This window comes from Geotrypetes seraphini, chromosome 11, assembly GCF_902459505.1.
Source record: "Geotrypetes seraphini chromosome 11, aGeoSer1.1, whole genome shotgun sequence".
In the NCBI taxonomy this organism is placed as follows: domain Eukaryota; kingdom Metazoa; phylum Chordata; class Amphibia; order Gymnophiona; family Dermophiidae; genus Geotrypetes; species Geotrypetes seraphini.
The window spans coordinates 137,487,642-137,508,502 of NC_047094.1; the positions used below are offsets into that span (position 1 = coordinate 137,487,642).

Sequence of the window (20,861 nt, forward strand, 5' to 3'; positions counted from 1 at the left end):
AGGAAACTCTGCAATGGGAGGGCATGGGATGAAGAGGTTATAGGCTCCGGAGTAATCTAAGGAAATACTTTTTTACGGAAAGGGTGGTAGATGCATGGAACATGGTGGAGACAGAGACTGTGTCTGAATTCAAGAAGATGTGGGATAGGCACTTGGGATCTCTTAGAGAGAGAAAGAGATAATGGTTACTGCGGATGGGCAGACTGGATGGGCCATTTGGCCTTTATCTGCCATCATGTTTCTATGTTTCTAACCCTATATGTCATGTGTGTCTTTCCAAGTTAGATAGTAAGCTCTTCCGAGCAGGGACCATTTATAAATGTCAAAATGCATATGCTTTTCAGTGCTATATAAGCGATCAGTAGTAGTAGTAGTAATATATCAGATAATGGACAGCTGGCAGCACAAACCCAGATATCCAATGCCGATACCTTGAATAACGCTACCACTGTCCGTGCCTGTATATTTTATTTTCTAAACTTCCTTGATGATGGTTATATTCGAAAGGCAATTTAATAAATGTTTATAAATACCTTCGTCTTCCTCTGTGTTTTGCTTTCGCTTTTTTCTTGATTTTGAGTTCTTCTTGTTTTTCAAATCCTGAAGTTCTTTGATGCGCTGGAGAACTGAAAAGTCAAAGGACAGAACTAAACACGGGTGACAAAGGCAACGGAACATGGCAGGTTTCTTCCTGCTCACATCTCTCTCTCTCACTCCAGTGCACAATCCTTTCTCCTTCTTTCAAGTGCTTCCTTTCCCACCTCCCCTCCCCTCTCCCCCCCCCCCTGAAATAGATTTTACTTTCACAGTTTCATCCATGGAAGAAGATTATAGAAAAGAAAGAGGAGTTTACCAACGAGCACCGTACCACATAAAAAGCTTTTACTAAGGCGCCCATAGAATTTAGCACCTGCTTAATCGATCAAAGGACCCCTCAATTAGACGGCAGAATCTTCATTTACTTAACCTTCCTCATATGCATCCCAGAGTACTGAAAACTCTAAGTTTTATTATAAGCATTATGTAATTTATCTTTAAAATCCAGCATGGTACCAGAAGATTGGAGGGTGGCCAATAGAATCCCAATTTTTTTAAAAAGGGCTCCAGAGGTGACTTGGGGAACTATAAACCAGTGAGTCCAATGTCAGTGCTGGGAAAAGATTACAGAGAATACGCAAAAAGCATGGGATTAACGAGACAAGAGCGGATAGCATAGCTGGTTTTAAGAAAGGCTTGGACAAGTTGCTGGAGGAAAAGTCCATAGTCTGTTATTAAGAAAGACATGGGTGAAGCCACTGCTTGCCCTGGATCGGTAGCATGGAATGTTGCTATTATTTGGGTTTTTGCTAAGTACTTGTGACCTGGATTGGCCACCGTGAGAACGGGCTACTGGGCTTGATGGACCATTGGTCTGACCCAGTAAGGCTGTTCTTATGTAAGAATGCAGTCAAGGGAAGTCTTTCCTCTATCTACTGCAATTCGTTGAAGGGGTGAATAAACATGGATAAAGGTCAACCACTTGATATTATGTGTTTGGATTTTCAAAAGGCATTTAACAAAGTACCTCATGAAAATGGATGTAGTTATCTATTGGTGATACATGGAAACCCTCTGCTCAGTGTGCGGCAGAGGCTAAAACAGCAAATAGAATATTAGGATTCTTAGTAAAGGGATGGAAAACAAGGAGAATGTTCTAGTGCTTTTGTATCGCTCTATGGTACGGCCGCATCTTGAATACTGTGTGCAGTTCTGGTCGAAGCTTCTCAAAATAGATATAGCGGAATTAGAAAAGGTACAGAGAAGGGCGACAAAAATGATAAAAGGGATGGGACGGCTTCTCTATGAGGAGAGGCTAAAGCAGCTAAGACTCTTCAGCTTGGAGAAGAGACGGCTCGGGGGTGATATGATACTGAGTGGAGCGGAAAGGATAGACGTGAATCGCTTGTTCGCTCTTTCCAAAAATACTAGGCCTAAGGGACGTGCGATGAAGCTACTAAGTAGTAGACTTACAACAAAGCGGAGAAAATATTTCTTCACGCAATGTGTAATTAAACCCAGGTGCAGTATACTTTGGAGGAGGATTTGATTTTGGTCACAGAAGGGGGGAGAGGAGGTATTAATAGGAGATGGAAGGGAGCCGAAAGGGGGATGGGACCTGTCAGTACTATTGGATGGCAAGATGTGTACTCTGATGCTGGAAACTAAGTGGGGGGGGGGGGGAGGAAGTTTCTACAAGACAACACAAAAATGGATGATGAATGTTGTATTATTTTACTTTTGTTTATTGTTGTATTTTTCTGCAGTTATCAATAAAACCTGTTAAAATGTACATGTAGCGTGGATTTTTCTTGGTCTGGGTGTGGTTTGAACGCAAGGACTTGGTGCGAATGCCAGGGTTATAGATGTCCTAAGCAGCTGTCCCAAAACCGATGAGATCTAGACCTAGGGTAGATCTGACACGCATGAGAGATTGGCAGAGAGGGAGGGGGGGCGTTGGGGAGGGGATTAGCAGGGATCAACAGCAGAGTCATGGAATATAGTATACGAGGGGCCCAGTCAACAACGTTGAGGCAGTCTCCATCGAGGGCTTGACACTTACCCCAGTGCTTTTCCACATTTTTCGTTCCGTCGTAAAAACACAGAATGAGAAAAAGTGGAAAATCGCTGGACTACGTCTAGCCCTCGATGCAGACTGCCCCAGCTTTGTTGGTTGGGCTGAGATTTGTACTGCGGCCCTTCATAGTTTAGGTTATTGTATAATTTCACAGACACTAAGGGGGAAATTCTATAACCAGCGCCTAAGGCAGGGTTGAAGCACCTACCGACGCCTAAATGGCCGCAGGAATCAAGTTTCAAGTTTATTAAAATTTGGATGAATCGCCTATCATGGCTTTTAGGCGACGTACAACAAAATAGCGTGAATCATGCCAAGATAGGCGGCTGAAACGTAGGCCTGGGAAACCCTGGCCTACATTTCAGCCGCCTATCTTTGCCTAGACTGCAGCAGCCGATCGCAGCAGGGAAATTCCCCCCTCTCCCATCAACTGAGCATCAGGAATTCCCCAAAGCCACAATTCTGTAACCAGCACCCAAGTTCTGGGTGCCAGTTACAGAATTGTAGCTTTGAGGAGTCCCTGCCGCTCAGCTGATGGGGGGTTAGGGTGATCCCCCTGCCACTCTCGGCTGCTGCGGTCTAGCGGCCAAGATAAGCGTCTGAAATGTAGGCCTGGGTTTTCCGGGCCTACATTTCAGCCGCCTATCTTGGTGCGATTCTATAACCTGTGCCCTGGAATGATTGACAGGCGATCGGTGGCCAACGACTTGGGCGCCAGTTACAGAATCCGGCCCTATCTGAATACTGTAGTTATAATAGTATCTTTCTTACTCTCAATTAAATAGAGTTAAAAAAAAAAAAAAAGAGGAAACAGAGCAAGGACTTCTTGAAAACTATCTCTCACCCTTTACTCACTTTCAGAAATGAATGCAGGGACCAAAAACATCCTATGGTTTTCTTCTCATTCGTTTTAGAAAAATATTCACTCGTTGTCAACATCAATCACAACCTTCCTTCTTTCTGTTTAACCATTTCATCTCTCGCAATTCTGAAGTAAACTGCCTACAATTTAATAACCACCAATAAATCTATAACTCTCAAACCAACTATTCCTCCTCTCAGTCATAACCCCTACCATATTCCCTGGAAAAAAACTCACCGTCTCCTGAGGATTCATCACAAATATCTGCAGCTTTCCCTTTAATCAGGCTCTGAACTGGACCAACCAGTCTATAATTATCTACAACAGGAGCAGATGATTGCTCAATGGGATTGATTATATAACCAGGTCAATCAATCTCAAGAGCTCAAAGGGTGTAAGACTCTGAAAAACAATTCCAAGTCCAATCCCTACCTCTTAGATATAAGATCTGTCAATAAAATACAAAAGAAAGATTGTAATCTTAGGTTGGAACTTACTGTTGTCATCGTTGAGCTGGTCCAGATGTCGATAAATGTATCCTTCCAGGTAAGACTGGAATTTGGGCGATGGGGAGAAGAAAGCAAGACTAATGGCCATAAGTTCCCAGCCTAAGGTCAGGCTTTGGAAACACGTGTTATCTGTCGTCTGTCTAACCAACTGTATGTACATTTCATCTCGCAGGCCTTGGATACTCCAGCACTTGGTAACCGCAACCAATGCCACATGATTTCGGTCAGAACGGCTCTGCCGATCACCCATGTACATCTGTACCAGCTTGAACATCTCACAGGCTTCCTTCTTGATCACATGGCTGCTGGTAACGAGCATGGGTTTCTTGATAGAGCCCCCATTCCAGGAGAGCATGTTGGCAATAGAAATTCGCTTACGGAAGATACCTTGTGTATGCATGTTCAGGTTCTTGGAAGCCCAGTCCACCATACTGTTTTCAGATAAGGGTTTCCGAATTGTGCTATAAGGGAACTGGTAAACAGGTATACTAGGCTGCCGGCCTTCTTCATTTTTGGAATTCGTTCCCAGCGTTCCACTCTGCAAAGGAGAAGAGAATATATCACAAAGGATCGAAACCATTTTACTTGACGCTACCACCTCATCTTAGATCAGGCCTTAAGAACATAAGAATTGCCACTGCTGAGTCAGACCAGTGGTCCATCATGCCCAGGAGTCCGCTCACGCAGCGGCCCTCTGGTCTAAGACCAGCACCCTAACTGAGACTAGCCCTACCAGCGCACGTTCTTGTTCAACAGAAACTTTGTCTTGAATCCTTGGAGGGTGTTTTCCCCTATAACAGCCTCTGGAAGAGCGTTCCAGCTTTCTACCACTCTCTGGGTGAAGAAGAACTTCCTTACGTTTGTACGGAATCTATCCCCTTTCAACTTTAGAGAGTGCCCTCTTGTTCTCCCTACCTTGGAGAGGGTGAACAACCCTGGAGAGGGTGAACAACGATTCCACAACCAGTATATACAAATTTATCTCACACACATAATGTTGTGGACATCATGAAAACCAAACTAGCTGTGGGCTGACAAGGCTAAGTTTGGGAAGCCCAATTCTAAAGTCATAGCCAGGATCACAGCTACATCGTCTATGGTACGAAACACAAACATGTAATATGATAAAGGGGATGGAACTCCTCTCTTATGAGGAAAGACTAAAGAGGTTAGGGTTCTTCAGTTTGGAAAAGAGACGGCTGAGGGGAGATATGATTGAAGTCTACAAAATCCTGAGTGGAGTAGAACGGGTACGAGTGGATCGATTTTTCACTGTCAAAAATGACAAACATTAGGGGACACTCAATAGGAGGAAATATTTTTTAACTCAGAGAATAGTTAAGCTCTGGAATGTGTTGCCAGAGGTTGTGGTAAGAGCAAATAGCGTGGCTGGTTTAAAGAAAGATTTGGACAATTTCCTGGAGGAAAAGTCCATCGTCTGTTATTGAGAAAGACAAGGGGGAAGCCACTGCTTGCCCTGGATTGGTAGCATGGAATGTTGCTACTCTTTGGGAATTCTAGAATCTTGTTACTCTCTGGGATTCCGGAATCTTGTTATTCTTTGAGATTCTGAATGGAATGTGGCTACTCTTTGGGTTTTGGACAGGTACTAGTGACCTGGCTTGGCCACGGTGAGAACGGGCTACTGGGCTTGATGGACCATTGGTCTGACCCAGTAAGGCTGTTCTTATGTTCTTAATATACAACCTAATCAAGACAGCCAGGCCATCTGGTCAGCTTCTTTTTGATTGATTGATTGATTGATTTTTTTGCAGTATCCTTGCTACCCTACTGTTAAAGATTATTAAATTCTTGTATCAATTTTTCCTCAATTACTAGAAAGCTAATTATCTTTTAATGATGATACATAATTGCTACTACTTCATGCCAGGTAGACATCAGAACTGCTGAAGCTTTGTTTCAAAACCATCAATACATAGTTGAAGGCAACTCGTTTGCAACTGAATAAGGCTAAGACTCAAGTTCTTGCTTTATCTGGCTCCCCCCCCTTCTTCTGATTTGCCAGATTATTTTGCGCTTGATGAAATCCGATATTTGGATGTTCTACTTGACTCTACATGATCACACAGACTAAGAATGATCAGATGCCTAAGAGACTTAGGGGCTCATTTTCAAAGCATTTAGACACACAAAGTACCACAGATTATTAACACCTGTGATGGCCCATGAGATCCTGGGCAGCCCTGGTCACATCCACTTGTGCTGCTAACACCTCACCTTCTTCTTTTATTTGATATTGTTGTTATTACCTGAGATGCAGTCTGTGTTGATTCTGATGACGCTAAGCTTGTCTGGCTGATCAAAGTCTTTGCCAAAGAATCAATTTTTTCATAGGCTCTTTTCTGCCGCACTGCATCCTGCTGTGTTGAAGAGTCACTGGAGCCAGTTGCTTTGCTCTCTACCAGAGGCCTAAACAATGACCCGTTACTAGCCCTGACGTCATCCCGTGATCCACAGCTGCCGTACTTTTTCGAGGGCTCAGACTGGAACCTGACTTTGCTGCTTTCTGACGGGGCTCTCATTTCCACCATGTCAGCACCTAGATCAGCTTTGCTTCCCCTGCGCACTGTACAGCGGCTCACCACAGCTCGCATTTCCGCCATTAACTGATCGTTCAATATATTCAGCTCACCACTGCTACAAACAGATCCAAGTCTGGTTTCTAATGCTCCTTTTCTTCCCTTCCTCTTCCTCAAACTGGGGGACGGGCCTGTTGAATAACCAGAATCTTGTTGACTAATGACAGTAGCGTATTCCTGAGGTTGAAGACTATTGTGATGGCTGCTGTGGACCTCCATGTTCTTCAGAACACTGGCTTCCAAGTCCTTCCAGCACTGCTTGAAGCTCTCCTTTGACGTAAGCTGTCCAGACTGAGGCTTAATGGGCATTTCAGATGTCCCATAAGAAGCAGCAAGTTGTTTAGAAGATTGGTCCACATTGACCATGTGTTTGATGTATTCTTTTCCAGATGGACTATACTCAGTAGCTGATGGGTTCCTTCTGTGCTTGTTGGAAATCTGTTGCTGTACGCTTGGATGCGGTAACAGCTTGGTAGACTGAAGCTGTTTCTGCAAATTGCTGCTGGGTGAAACATGTGGGACTGACCGCCTCACATTTACATCTTCAGTGTCCATTTCCACCGGGGGCTCATCGTAGATTGGAGAGTCCAATGATGGCTCATCATACAGTGGGGAGGGTGAGACATATGAGGAAGACTCAGGCTGTGATGCACCAACTGGTGTGCTCTGGTGTGTGTGATAGCTGGCATCACCGTTGAATCCTGTCTTTTTTATCTCCACAGATTGCTTTGTCTCTTTGGGAATCGCTGTCCTTACTGGCACTGGGATCTGTGGCGCTTTCTGTGGTTGGGCATAAATCACTGGTCTGCCAAGGGGTCTCTGGCTGCTGCCTGTATTTGGGTCTTCCTGATGCCCAGAACCGGTAGAAGATGAAAGGCTGTGATTCAGACTGGGCACCTTCACCAGCATGGCCGCTTTTGTTCCCGGGGCAGGTTGCCATCTGTGAGGCGATTCCCTGTTGGAACAAAACCAAGGAAAAGGGGTCATTGACTAGAACAATGATAGGAAACTAAATGAGGATTACTTGAATATTAGGCTTCCCTATTTCATTAGAACAAGTACAACGTCTTTTATTTTGAGAGCACACATTAATAGTATTTTTAGATTCACATTTTTTCGACTACGGCAAATTCGTTCAGTTTCAAAATTTCTATCCCCTAAATCCATAAATATTTTAGTTCATTCTTTGGTAATCTCGAAAATTAATTACTGTAATGCACTGTTCAAAGGTATTGCATTAAAAGAAATCCGTCATTTACAGATCATACAAAATGCTTCTATAAAACTTATAAAAAACGCAAAAAAATTCGATCACGTTACTCCGCTACTCAGGGAAGCACATTGGCTCCCTGTAGCACATCGAATAACCTATGAATTAAACTTATTAGTTTTTAAAAGCCTTCTCTGTAAGTCTCCCTCTTTTATTTACAAAGTTTTGATCCCCTATACCCCACTTAGATCTCTTAGATCAGGGGTGTCCAATGTCGGTCCTTGAGGGCCGCAATCCAGTCGGGTTTTTAGGATTTCCCCAATGAATATGCATGAGATCTTTTAGCATACAATGAAAGCAGTGCATGTATATAGATCTCATGCATATTTATTAGGGAAATCCTGAAAACCCGACTGGATTGCGGCCCTCGAGGACCGACATTGGACACCCCTGTCTTAGATCTATTGATCAACATCTTTTGACAGTCCCTTCTTTAAAAATCATAAATACACGGCGAAATTCAATCTTCTCCGTCACAACACCTCAAACCTGGAATTTGCTTCCAATCAATATTCGTGATGAATTAGATTTGGTTAAATTTAAAAGTAAGCTCAAATGTTTTCTTTTTAAAGATGCATTTGATAGCTGAGATAACCAGTACGTATGACCCGACCACAGTTTTTTATAGATCACATATGTACCATTTTAGCCTCCATTTGTTCTTCCTTTCCTAATGTTGTTTACCATAAATGTTTTCTTTAGCCTTTTCAAAATTGTATTTCTTACCCTTCTCCTTCCCTTTATACTTCTTGTTCGTCTCAAGTGTTTTGTTTTCGTTTTTTTAACATTAAATTGTCAGTCTCCCCTTATTAACTTTTGTTATTATTATACTATGTACATCGCTTAGAATGTTGAATAAGCGATTAATCAAATATTGAATAAACTTGGAAACTTTATTCGTTAAAGTTCTAGGTGGCCCTTCTAGACAGCTGCAATATCAGACCTCAGTTTAGACTGACTCCACGTGAACTATTGCTGTTTGGGTGGTGTGAGAATGGGGAGGGGGGTGAGAAGTAGGGGGTTGGGGATAGGAGAGTATTGGGCTGACGAGGAGGGAGTTTCTGTTTATTCTATGTACTGGAGAGAGCTATAAAAATACAGGCTCTCTCCAGTTTAAGTTTGTAAGTTGGTTGGCAGAAATACACCCACCTCAGGTGTCTCTTGATCTTCTCTTTTTTTTGTTAGCCACATTGTTTATAGAAACAGAAAAATTAAAGCAGATAAAGATCGTATGACCTACTTAGTCTGCCTATCAATGCGTTAGGCTGTTCTTGATATGGGAATGGGAGGGGGGAACATTAAGGCGAAGGGATGTCCCTGTGACTGAGTTCAAAGAAGCGTGGGATGAACACAGAAGATTTAGAATCAGAAAATAATATTAAAGATTGAACTAGGCCAATTACTGGGCAGACTTGTACGGTCTGTGTCTGTGTATGGCCGTTTGGAGGAGGATGGGCAGGGGAGGGCTTCAATGGCTGGGAGGGTGTAGATGGGCTGGAGTAAGTCTTAACAGAGATTTCGGCAGTTGGAACCCAAGCACAGTACCGGGTAAAGCTTTGGATTCTTGCCCAGAAATAGCTAAGAAGAAAAAAAAAAAAAATTTAAATTGAATCAGGTTGGGCAGACTAGATGGACCATTCGGGTCTTTATCTGCCGTCATCTATGTTACTGTGAAAGAATTGAACAATTTGAGTGTTACATGGCTGAATGTATTTTGATTCGATTGTTCAATAAATCCATTTAAACATAAAAACCAGTAAAATGTGTTCTCATTTCCTGAGACTGCAAACCAGTGTGCCCTGAAGAGATTTCAGAATTGTACTTTATTTAAAAAAATTCCCTTCGTAATATACACTATAAAGAACAGATGACATGTACATTGCGTAAGGATACAACCGCCAAGACAAGCATCCTTCTTTGACGTGATTGGTCCTTGAAAATTAACGGCAGGCAAATTTTATTTTTATTTTTTATGCAGTAGTTATCCTAACTTGAGCAACAAAGCAATCAAGGCTTTGTTACCATATGGATCTTCTTATCTTTGCAAACTTGGATTTTCAGCTCTGTCAGAAATTAAATTTAATATAAAGAGAACAACTGCAGATGGTGGATGATGAAATGTGTCTGCTTGACGACTATCGAGCCACGTTTTGAGTTCATTTGCATTCAAAACCAAGTACATCCATCACATTGATTAGCAATTCTATTCTATCTAATTTAGTTTCACCATTGTTACAATTACCCATACATAGCTTAAAGAACTTTAAACAAATAACTCTCAAATTTAATTTTTTTTGTTAGTTTTCCAGTCTTATAATTTCAATTATAATGTACCCTAAAAAACATTTGCCAGAGCTAAAAACGTTTGAGAGACACCAAATTTATTCACTATTTGATATACGGACCATCGACTACTATGCTAAAAATTAGGATAAAAATAAAAAGCAAAAGGGAGCTATATATATTATAACACAGGTATTAGACAAGACGTAGACAAATTTGATACAAAAGGGACTGGGGTAAGGGTAAAAGTTTAAATGACATCAAAGTAACCAGTGCACAATGTGGGAGAACAGGGATTTTTACAGCCTGCTGTGTGTTATGAGGGAAAATGGCTTCATAATGCCTGTGTGGCTAATTTCATCTAATCTAATCTAAACCTTAGGTTTGTATACCGCATCATCTCTACATTCGTAAAGCTCAACACGGTTAACAAGAGTTAAGGTAGAAAGGAACTCCAGTGGAGGGAAGAGGCAAAATGAAGAGAAAATTTAGAAGACTAGAATAACCAGAGAGGGAGGAGGATCTTAGAATATGTGTACCGTGAGAGAATACAGCCGCATCTTTGGTTTCTAACTAGCATACCTAGGAACTCTGGATTTCAGAGAGGGCCTCCAATAATTTTCATATATTTGCCAAGTGTCTGGGAAAACATTGTGAGCTGAAAGCGGCCCTTGGATGAAGCAAAATCTGGAGCCAGGACAAGGCCTGGGCTTCGCAGTGTTGGTAGTGTATGTGTTCTTGTGAATGCGATTAAGGGCTAGATTCGTGTCCCGACCAGTTTGCGAGCCTTCTCCGACCTCGACCCAATTCACTAAGCTTCTGCTCGATCCGATCCGCTCCGCACATGCAAATGAGGGCAAATGGCATGCATAAGCAGGAAGGCAGTGATTCACGAAACAGAAGAAGGAACACCGATTGGGCTGAGGACCAGTCGCTTACTGTCCTTTCCGACTCTCACGGGTTTAAAGTGTGTTCTGTTCCATACATTATTCCTTTCAGGAGCTGCAATGCCACCCCTCCCCCCTTTGTTTTGACCTCGCTCGTGCGGAGAGCAAGCGCCTGCGTGGATTGCATCTACAGCCAACCAGGATGGTCTGCGCATGCGCACCGTGGGGTGTGCATCCGATCAGATAATTTGGTGAATGGGTCACCTGGCAAGACTCGGCCATGAATGGAGAGGTTAGTGAATCTAGGCCCAAGTTCTTATTTTTTTGTGCGCTGCTTAGATATACTTTCATAGCAAAGGCGGAAGAGATGTCCAGTGACGTTCAAACAGTAGAAATCCCAGAGAGAACAGTGCTGTTGAGCAGAGTGTCCTGGAGACTAGCTCAGATGTTCGTTGCATTATATTTTACATTTATTCATCTATTTCTTGTGGTGTTTTTCTGGATCAGTCATGGAAAACAAGCCTCAAGCATTTTTGCAGTACAATAACAGTTTTTTCCACCAAGATCTATTTTTCTCCATATTTTTTTTGTTGGCATTAGTTTGGAATTTTTGTCTGAGCTTTTTCCTTTGCAATATTTGTGCTAAGTGCACACCTTCCCCCCCCCCCCCCCATCAACCTGCTCATCTTGTAACTCTGTTCCCAGAGTTCCAAAACGCAGCCAGCAGAAACCAGTCCTTTTCCCCCTCCACCCTTCCCGTTCCCTCCAAGGAGCATGCAGGGGAGGGGCTGGAGAAGTGAGCAAAGCTCTGCCAGTGCCAGTCTCCCTCCCTCCCCTCTGGTTAACAGCATCTGGGAAGGAAAAGAGAAAGACGCTGCAGAAAGTTGTTGGGTTTTTGTTGGTTTTTTTTGCCTGGGTGTGTCAAATCTTATCCTCGCTTTCCTGCTCCAAGCTGAGGGTAACAGGACAGGAGAGACTGAAGCAGACGCAGTCTATCCTTATAATCTCAAACCGCTCTGAATAGACTCCCCAGTCCGCCCAGTTCTGCCTCTAGCCCCCGCTCCCACAAAGCCTCTTCTCTTCTTCTGGACAAGCTCCAGCCGCATCTGGAGGGCCTGGAGCATGCGCAGATGTGTGTGACATTTATCCCCTAATTCTAGGAAGCTGCGGACAGCGTGCAAGTCAGTGCGCACAAGTTATAGAACGAGGTTAGTTGTGCACTGAGTTTCATAATGAGCTGATAATTGCTGCTAACATGGATGCAATTGGCAGCAATTAGCAGTTACGCCCTAACTGCCGCAGTTGCAAATCTATATTTTGTGCACTGAAATTCCAGAGCACCTGGGATGGGGATGGGTGAGTTGGGGTGTGCTGGGCAGTTACATGTGAGGGTTATAGAACTGTAGCATTTCTACGTCTATTTACGCACTGTTAGGCGTGATCATTCATGCTGACCAATGAACTGGTACAAGTCTTCAGGCCTAAGGTTAGACGCATAAATACGGTAGTATTTACAAAGTATAATACAGAGTTACGGTAGTATTCTATAAGGGCAGCTGCCATTATAGAATTTGAGCTTAGCACACATTATTCTAGTGGGTCTTGGACGATTCAGCACGGCCAACTCATCGTGCCCAGTTCAGCATGGCCATTTCACCATGACTGATTGAAGCCTGAAGTATTTTAAAGTTTGGAAGCCATTGTCAGGATGTGCTCTATAGGGGGGGCATGGCCCCCCTCCTCCCTGCGCAGCCCAATATTTTTTTCCTTTTCCTTAACCCACTGTTCAAGCCAATGTCATGATGTGCTTATCAGGGGGGGGCCTAGCCTCCCCTGTATCCCCCCCAGTAACTTTTTCCTTTTACCTACCCACAGTCTGATGGCTTCCTGTTCTTCTCCTTCCTCCTGTATTGTCCGGCCTATGCGGAACAGGAAGTTGTGCTGAGGTAAGACTTCCAGGGTAAGCAGGCAAGGTGTCAGGAGGCAGGAAGAGAAGAGGAAGAGATCAGATCACAGGTGGGTGAAGGGAAGGGAAACAGATACTGGGCTGATGAGGAACAGGGTGGATCTGGCCAAATGGGATAGATATGTGAGATCTATTCAAAGAGATAGGTAGGGGAGGGTCATTGGGGTGGGCAGACTAGATGGGCCGTGGCCCTTATCTGCCGTCTATTTCTATGTTTCTAAGCGAGAGCAAGATGGCCGAGCACAGTTGCATTTAAAACTGAGAAGCACATTTTGAAAAATCCTCCTTTTTTTAACTTTTACAAATGGGGGTGAGTCTGAGGAAGCAAGAACAAGGTAGGCACCGAAATGGCCGTGATGAATCAGAGCAAATTATAACTGAAATTATAATATTGCAAAACCATCAAAAAGTGAAATTTAAGAGTTATTTATTTCAAGGTTTTTAAGCTATGTATGGGTAATTGTAACATTGAAACTAAAGTAGATAGAATTGCTAATCAATGCGATGGATGTGCTTGTTTTTGAATGTAAATTAACTCAAAACACAGCTCGATAGTTGACAAACAAAAACACATTTCATCATCCACCATCTGTAGTCGTTCTCTTTTTTTCGAATCAATTTCTGGCAGAGCTAAAAATCCAAGTTTGTAAAGATAAGAAGATCCAAACGGTAACAAAACCGTGATTGCTTTGTTGCTCAAGTTACGGCAAAAATACTTGCCGTTAGTTTTCAAGGACCAATGCCGTCAAAGAATGACGCTTGTCTGGGTGATTGTTTCCTTATGCACACCAAAGCTCATAATATTGACAGACTCTTGCGTACGTGACGTACATGTCATCTATTCTAGTGTATACTTATGAAAGGAATTTTTAAAAATAATGTAAGCTTCTGGAATCTCTCATGCCACACCCAGAATCTCTTTGGGGCACACCATCGTGTCATAGCACACAGTTTGAGAGACCCTGGTGTAGATCAAGACTTTATATTCTCAGTCCTCTACAATCTGGCTTTCACCCCCAACACTCTACAGAGACTGCCCTCACCAAGGTCTGCAGTGACTTGTTCATGGCCAGACCTAAGGGCCTTTACTCTATCCTCATCCTTCTTGACCTGTCTGCTGCCTTTGATACTGTTAAATCACAGCTTACTCCTCGATATGCTGCCCTCGTTTGGATTCTGTCCTCTCCTGGTTTGCCTCCTACCTTTCCCAACGCACCTTTAGTGTATGTGTTGGTGAGTCCTCTTCTGCTGCTACCTCACTAGAAGTTGGTGTACCCCAGGGTTCTGTCTTAGGACATCTTCTCTTCTCTCTCTACACCTCTTCCTTGATCTCCTCCCATGGCTTCCAGTATCATCTATATGCTGATGACTCCCAGATCTACCTCTCAACAGCTGAAATTTCACCTAAAGTCCAAGAAAAAGTTTCTGCTTGTCTGGCTAACATTGCTGAAACTAAATATATCCAAGACTGAGCTGCTCCTCTTTCCTCCTAAACCTTCTGCTCCTCTTCCTCCTCCTCCTCCTTTCTCCATCTCTGTAAATAATACTGTCATTGTTCCAGTCTCCTCTGCTCGCAACCTTGCAGTGGTCTTCGATTCTGACCTCTCATTTTCTACGCATATCCAACAAGCTGCTAAGACCTATCGCTTCTATCTCTTCATTATCACCAAAATTCACCCCTTCCTCTCTGAGCACACTACCCGGACCCTTGTCCAAGCTCTCGTAGCTTCACACTTAGATTACTGCAATCTACTCCTAACTGGTATCCCTCAGTGTCGCCTCTCCCCCTTGCAATCTGTGCAAAACTCTGCTGAGTGATTCATCTTCTACCAACCTCACTATGCTCAAGTCACCCGTCTCCTTAAGTCACTTCACTGGCTCCCTGTCTGCCAACGCATACAGTTCAAGCTCCTGTTGCTGACCTACAAGTGTGTTCATTCTGCTGCCCCTCAATATCTCTCCTCTCTTCTCTCTCCTCTGAGAGAACTCCATTCCTCAGATAAAGCCACTCTTAGCTTTACCCTTCTCCTCCATTGTCAATTCCAGACTTCGTTCCTTTCATCTAGCTGCCCCTTATGCCTGGAATAAACTACCCGAGTTTATTCGTCAAGCCCCTTCCCTTGTTTAAAACCAGACTGAAAGTCCACCTTTTTGATATAGCCTTCAATCCTTAACCCTACTCCTCTGTCCTCCAACCCAGCCAGAAGATTAACAGTTCCCCTTAACTGTATCCATGACATCCTGTTTGTCTGCCTTGGCTGTTTAGATTGTAAGCTCTTTTGAGCAGGGACCTTCTTCTTTGTGACTGTGTACTGCGCTGCGTACATCTGGTAGTGCTACAGAAATTATTTAGTAGTATATGTGTTTTACTGACTATTGTAAGGCCTTTGATCATATTGACCATGTCAAACTGTGGAGATTCCTTAGGACAATGGGTATATCTAACATATGATTGGAGAATTTGTATAACGGGCAAGAAATTACAAGGCAGTTACTATTTGGGGGTTTGCCAAATATTTATTACCTGGATTAGCCACCGTGAAGACGGGCTACTGGGCTGCCCCAGTAAGGCTATTCTTATGTTCTTCTGACCTACCTCCTCAAATCCTTGTGGCTTTCCAAGCTGTCCTCTCTGATCTTGGCTGCTTCCTTGTCTTTCTCTGTTTCCTGTGCAAGCAGAGCACGCACTGGTGTCCTCCTGCCATCACTGCTCATGCTTTCCCTGTGTGCACGCCCATGAATTTCCAACTGCGAGTTGTGTTTCATAGCCTGTAGCTGTGCCAGTGGCACAATATCACCGTTCTGAGGCCGATGCCACACAGTCTGCTGACTGATGGCATTGTAGTAGTAGAAGCGATTGCTATGCGGATCGAACAGCTCCCACCACTGCTTCTCATCCGCCTTGCGCACCCTGACTTCAGACGGAGGCTCCCAGCCACACTCGCCTGTCAGAAGATTGACATACATATGCTCCCGCGAACGGGGCTCGATGATCTCCACCCAGTCTGACCTGGAAAAAAACAAAAGAGAGATTTTAAAAACAGAGGCTGAGACCATGTGTCCACTCACTTTGAAAAGATATTCAAAGCAAATTATGCAGAAGATGGAGAACACACAAGTTGCTTAGCCTTGGGTTTTTGGCACTTACAGGAATAAAATTTGGCTCAGACATTAATCTTAGTTTAATTTAATAAATACTGTAGTTCACTTTTACCTGTATTAAAAAAAAAACAAATTGGTTCTGGGGCAGAGAACTTGTCGAGATAATGCAGAATATCATTTCGTTTTAAATAAATAAACTTACATGTTTAGTCAGGCGAAAAAAGAACAAAGGAGAACCAGCTTGGTTATCCAAAGAGGTAAAAAGATGCAGTGAGGGAGAAGAGGAACTCGTTCAAAAAATGGAAACGAGAAAAAACGACGGAAGCCTGGAACGGTCACAAAATCAATCAAAAAAAGTGCCATAAAGTGGTAAGAGATGCCAAAAAAGTCTACGAGGAGAAGATAGTGCAGGAAGCCAAAAACTTCAAGCCCTTTTTTAGATATATAAAAGGAAAGAAACCAGCAAGAGAGGCAGTGGGCCCTCTCGACGATCTAGAAAGGAAAGGGTCAATTAAAGAGGACAAACAGGTTGCCGATAGGTTGAATTCATTCTTTGCCTCAGTTTTCACAAATGAGGACACTTCAACAATGCCAGCCACAGGGAGGATATTCACCGGGGAGATAGAGGAAAGCCTCACAACAGTACATGTGACGTTGGACATGATATACGTTCAGATTGACAAACTAAAAGGCGACAAATCCCCAGGACCGGATGGAATTCACCCGAGGGTATTAAAGGAACTTAAGGAGGAAATTGGTGAAATATTGCAATCCGTAGCTAACATGTCAATTAGAACGGGGCAAATACCAGAAGACTGGAGGATAGCGAACATCATCCCTATTTTCAAGAAAGGATCAAGAGGGGATCCAGGAAACTACCGACCTGTGAGCCTTACATCGGTTCCAGGGAAGATGATTGAAACACTAATTAAAGAAAGCATTGTATAACACTTGGAGGATCATAATCTATTAAGGGCTAGTCAGCATGGCTTCAGGAAAGGGAAGTCATGTTTGACAAATTTACTGCAATTCTTTGACATAGTGAACAAACAATTGGATAGTGGCGATCCAGTGGATATAATTTACCTGGACTTTCAGAAAGCATTTGACAAGGCTCATGAAGAAACTAATATGCCATGGAATAGGGGGAGAAGTGCACAGATGGATCGGAAAATGGCTAGAAAACAGAAGGCAGAGGGTTTGCATAAATGGGAAATACTCGGACTGGGAGAAAGTGACTAGCGGTGTGCCCCAGGGCTCGGTTCTTGGACCTATATTGTTCAATATTTTTATAAACGACCTGGAGGAGGAAACATCATCCAATATAATTAAGTTTGCTGATGATACAAAACTATGTCGGGCGGTTGGCACTCAAAGGGACTGCGAGGACCTCCAAAAGGATCTGTACCAGCTGGAAACTTGGGCAAACAAGTGGCAGATGAACTTTAACATAAACAAATGCAAGGTGATGCACCTAGGAAAGAAAAATGAAGAACATGAGTATATGATGATGGGGGTGAAGTTAGCAAAATGCAAACAAGAAAGGGATTTGGGGGTACTGATTGACAGTACCCTTAAACCATCGGTACAATGTGCGGCGGCGGCAAAGAAAGCAAACAGGATGTTGGGCATAATTAAGAAGGGGATTACGAGTAGATCGGAAGAGGTCATAATACCGCTTTACAGAACAATGGTCAGACCGCATTTAGAATACTGTGTTCAACACTGGTCTCCATACCTTAAGAAAGATATAACTCTGCTGGAGAGAGTGCAGAGGCGAGCCACGAAACTCGTCAAAGGGATGGAGCATTTGGATTACAAAGATCGACTCAGGAAACTGGGACTGTTTACCCTCGAGAAGAGAAGACTGAGGGGGGATATGATAGAGACTTTTAAAATATTAAAAGGATTTGATAAAATGGACCAAGAAACAGCATTACTAACATTTTCAAATGTGACACGGACTAGAGGTCATAGCCTGAAACTGAGTGGCAGTAGGTTCAGGACAAATGTCGGGAAGTTCTGTTTCGCGCAGCGCGTGGTGGGTGCTTAGAATGCACTCCCCGGGGAGGTTGTGGAGGAGACTACTGTACTGGGATTCAAGCGCAAGTTGGATACACACCTTCTTGCGCATCATATTGAGGGATACGGTAATTCTGGGTCTCCAAAAAGGAGTACTTAAATGGGCCGCCACAGGTGCGGATCGCTGGACTAGATGGACCTCGGTCTGATCCGGCGAAGGCGTTTCTTATGTTCTTATTAAACTGGTAAAACAGAATAACACAGGAACAATTTTCCCCTGTCCCTGCAGGAACTCATTTTCTCATTCCCACCCCATTCCTGCAAGCCTAACACTTTAAAATCATAAGTGTTCGAGGTTTGTGCGGTGAAAGCAGAACTTACAGGAATGGGGCAGGGACAGCAACAAAACTAGCGGAGATGGGACGGGGACATTGAGCTCCTGTGGGGACAGGGGGAAATTTGTCCCCGTATTATTCTCTACAGTGCACCACTCTAGAAATCAAAATGCAGTAAAAGTGAGCCAAGAATAGGACAATCAGGCCACTGTGACATCATAGATGAGGTTGGCTCTTATTGGTGGCATGAGGCATTATTACATCACATTATATTAGTGATTTCTATTCTGCCTGTGCCTTGCGGTTCTAGGCGGATTACAAATTAGAAGAGATCTGGACATTACCGAGAGAATTACATAACAATGATTAACTAGAGAATTACATAACAGTGATTCATGTACTTTACACCATGGATTCAATTATAAGATATCTGGATTTTTCCAAAAGAATTACATAGCAGAGAATCAAGTGATAACAGGATACAGTGGAGAATATCAGTAGATACGGGTTACAGAAGAGAAATTACCTAACAATGACGTAAGAAGTTTGTTGGATAGTGAGGTAGATGCTTATTTAGGAATCAGAATATTTTTGGAAGGTAAGGTTCTAGGAGTTGACTAATGTGTTAATCATGAGAGGGAGAGCTTGTGCGAAGGGGGAGGAGATTAGTTAGTAGGGACGTGTTTTTTGAATAGAAATGTTTTGATTTCTTTCCGAAACACTTTGATGTCTGTTGTGTTGATCATTAGTTTGGTGATGGTGGGGTCAATTTTCGCTGCCTGTGTCGCTAGAAGGCTATCGTAAAGTTTCTTACGTCGGGTACCATTATGAGGGGGGAAGGTGAATAGGTTTCGAGTTCTCCTTGATCTGGATTAGTGGTAGCGGTATAGGCGGTTGTTTAGGTAACAGGGGCAGTACCATGGGTTACTTTAAATAGTAGACAATAGAACTTGAATTGAGTTCTTGCTTTTACCTGAAATCGGAGGTAGTGACGTGAAGTCAGATGGATTGGAATGTGAGTGTAGGCCTCTTTGAGGTCTAGGGAACATAGCCAGTCGTGTTGAGAGAGAAGCGGGTAAAGCGTGGCAAGGGAGAGCATTCTGAACTTTTCCTTGACCAGACACTTGTTGAGGTTCCGGAGATCGAGGATGGGACAGAGGTCTCCTGTCTTCTTGGGAACCAGGAAGTAGCGGGAGTAGAATCCCCGACCCCTTTGGTCTGGGGGTACCTCTTCGATGGCATTGAGAAGAAGGAGGGATTGGACCTCCCTCAGGAGGAGGAGGGATTGAGAGGAGTGAGAAACAGACTCTATGGGAGGATTGTCCGGTGGAAGAGTCTGGAAATTGAGAGAGTAGCCATGGCGAATGATGTTGAGGACCCACAGGTCTGATGTGATGGCCTCCCAACGGTTGAGGAAGAGTTGAAGACGTCCTCCTATCGGCTGAGGAAGAGGCAAGGATGGTGGGAGACTGGCTATGCCCTGGAGAAAAGAGTCAAAAGGGCTGAGATGGTTTTGACTGCGGGAGAGGCTTGGTCGGTGGGTGAGACTGTGAACGTGCCTGAGTCTGGTGCTGCTGACGAGGCCGGCGAGACTGTTGTTGTTGAGGCAGGTTGAGAGGTCTGGCCGAGAACCTGCGTTGATAGGAAGACTACTGTTTGTAGGGGCGAGCAGGAGGAGTTTTCTTCTTAGGTTTGATCAGGGTATCCCACCTGGTCTCGTGTGCCGAGAGTTTCTGGGTAGTTGAGTCCAGGGACTCCCCAAAGAGTTCATCACCAAGGCAAGGTGCGTTGGCTAGGTGGTCTTGGTGATTAATATCGAGGTCAGAAACTCTCAGCCAGGCCAAGCGCCTCATGGCAACAGCCATGGCAGATGCTCGAGAGGTCAGCTCAAAAGAGTCATAAATGGAGCGCACCATAAATTTCCTGAGTTGGAGCAAACTGGAAAGTTGTTGTTGAAAAACCGGGACCTTGCGTTCAGGGATGTACTTTTGGAAGGAGGAGAGTTGTTGCACCAAATGCTTCATATAGAAGGAGAAGTGGAAGGTGTAATTATTAGCTCTGTTGGCAAGCATGAAATTCTGATAAAGGTGCTTGCCAAATTTATCCATCGTTCTGCCCTCTCTGCCAGGAGGAGTAGAGGCATAAACACTGGAGCCCTGGGTTTTCTTTAAAGTGGACTCCACTAGAAGGGATTCATGGGGTAGTTGAGGTTTGTCGAACCCCGGGATAGGAATGACCCTATATAAACTATCCAGTTTTCGAGGTGCACCCGGTACCGTGAGAGGGTTTTCCCAATTTTTGTAAAAAGTTTCCCGTAAGATGTCGTGGACGGGTAACTTTAAAAATTCTTTGGGGGGTTGTTCGAAGTCCAGGGCGTCAAGGAAAGCCTGGGACTTCTTAGAGTCGGACTC

At 43.8% G+C, this 20,861-nt stretch overlaps 1 protein-coding gene across 1 annotated transcript in view; it reads right to left on the reverse strand.

Annotated features, from left to right (window-relative positions):
• The window catches only part of LOC117345601 (rho GTPase-activating protein 39-like), a 49,640-nt gene that overhangs the window by 10,840 nt on the left and 17,939 nt on the right, over positions 1–20,861 (reverse strand). Inside the window, exons 2-5 of the mRNA XM_033914491.1 lie at positions 15,588–16,001; positions 6,256–7,540; positions 3,974–4,523; positions 534–626 (exon numbers count right to left, since the gene is read on the reverse strand). Of these exons, the coding sequence (XP_033770382.1) occupies positions 534–626; positions 3,974–4,523; positions 6,256–7,540; positions 15,588–16,001 (2,342 nt within the window). The remainder of the gene's footprint in view (positions 1–533; positions 627–3,973; positions 4,524–6,255; positions 7,541–15,587; positions 16,002–20,861) is intronic.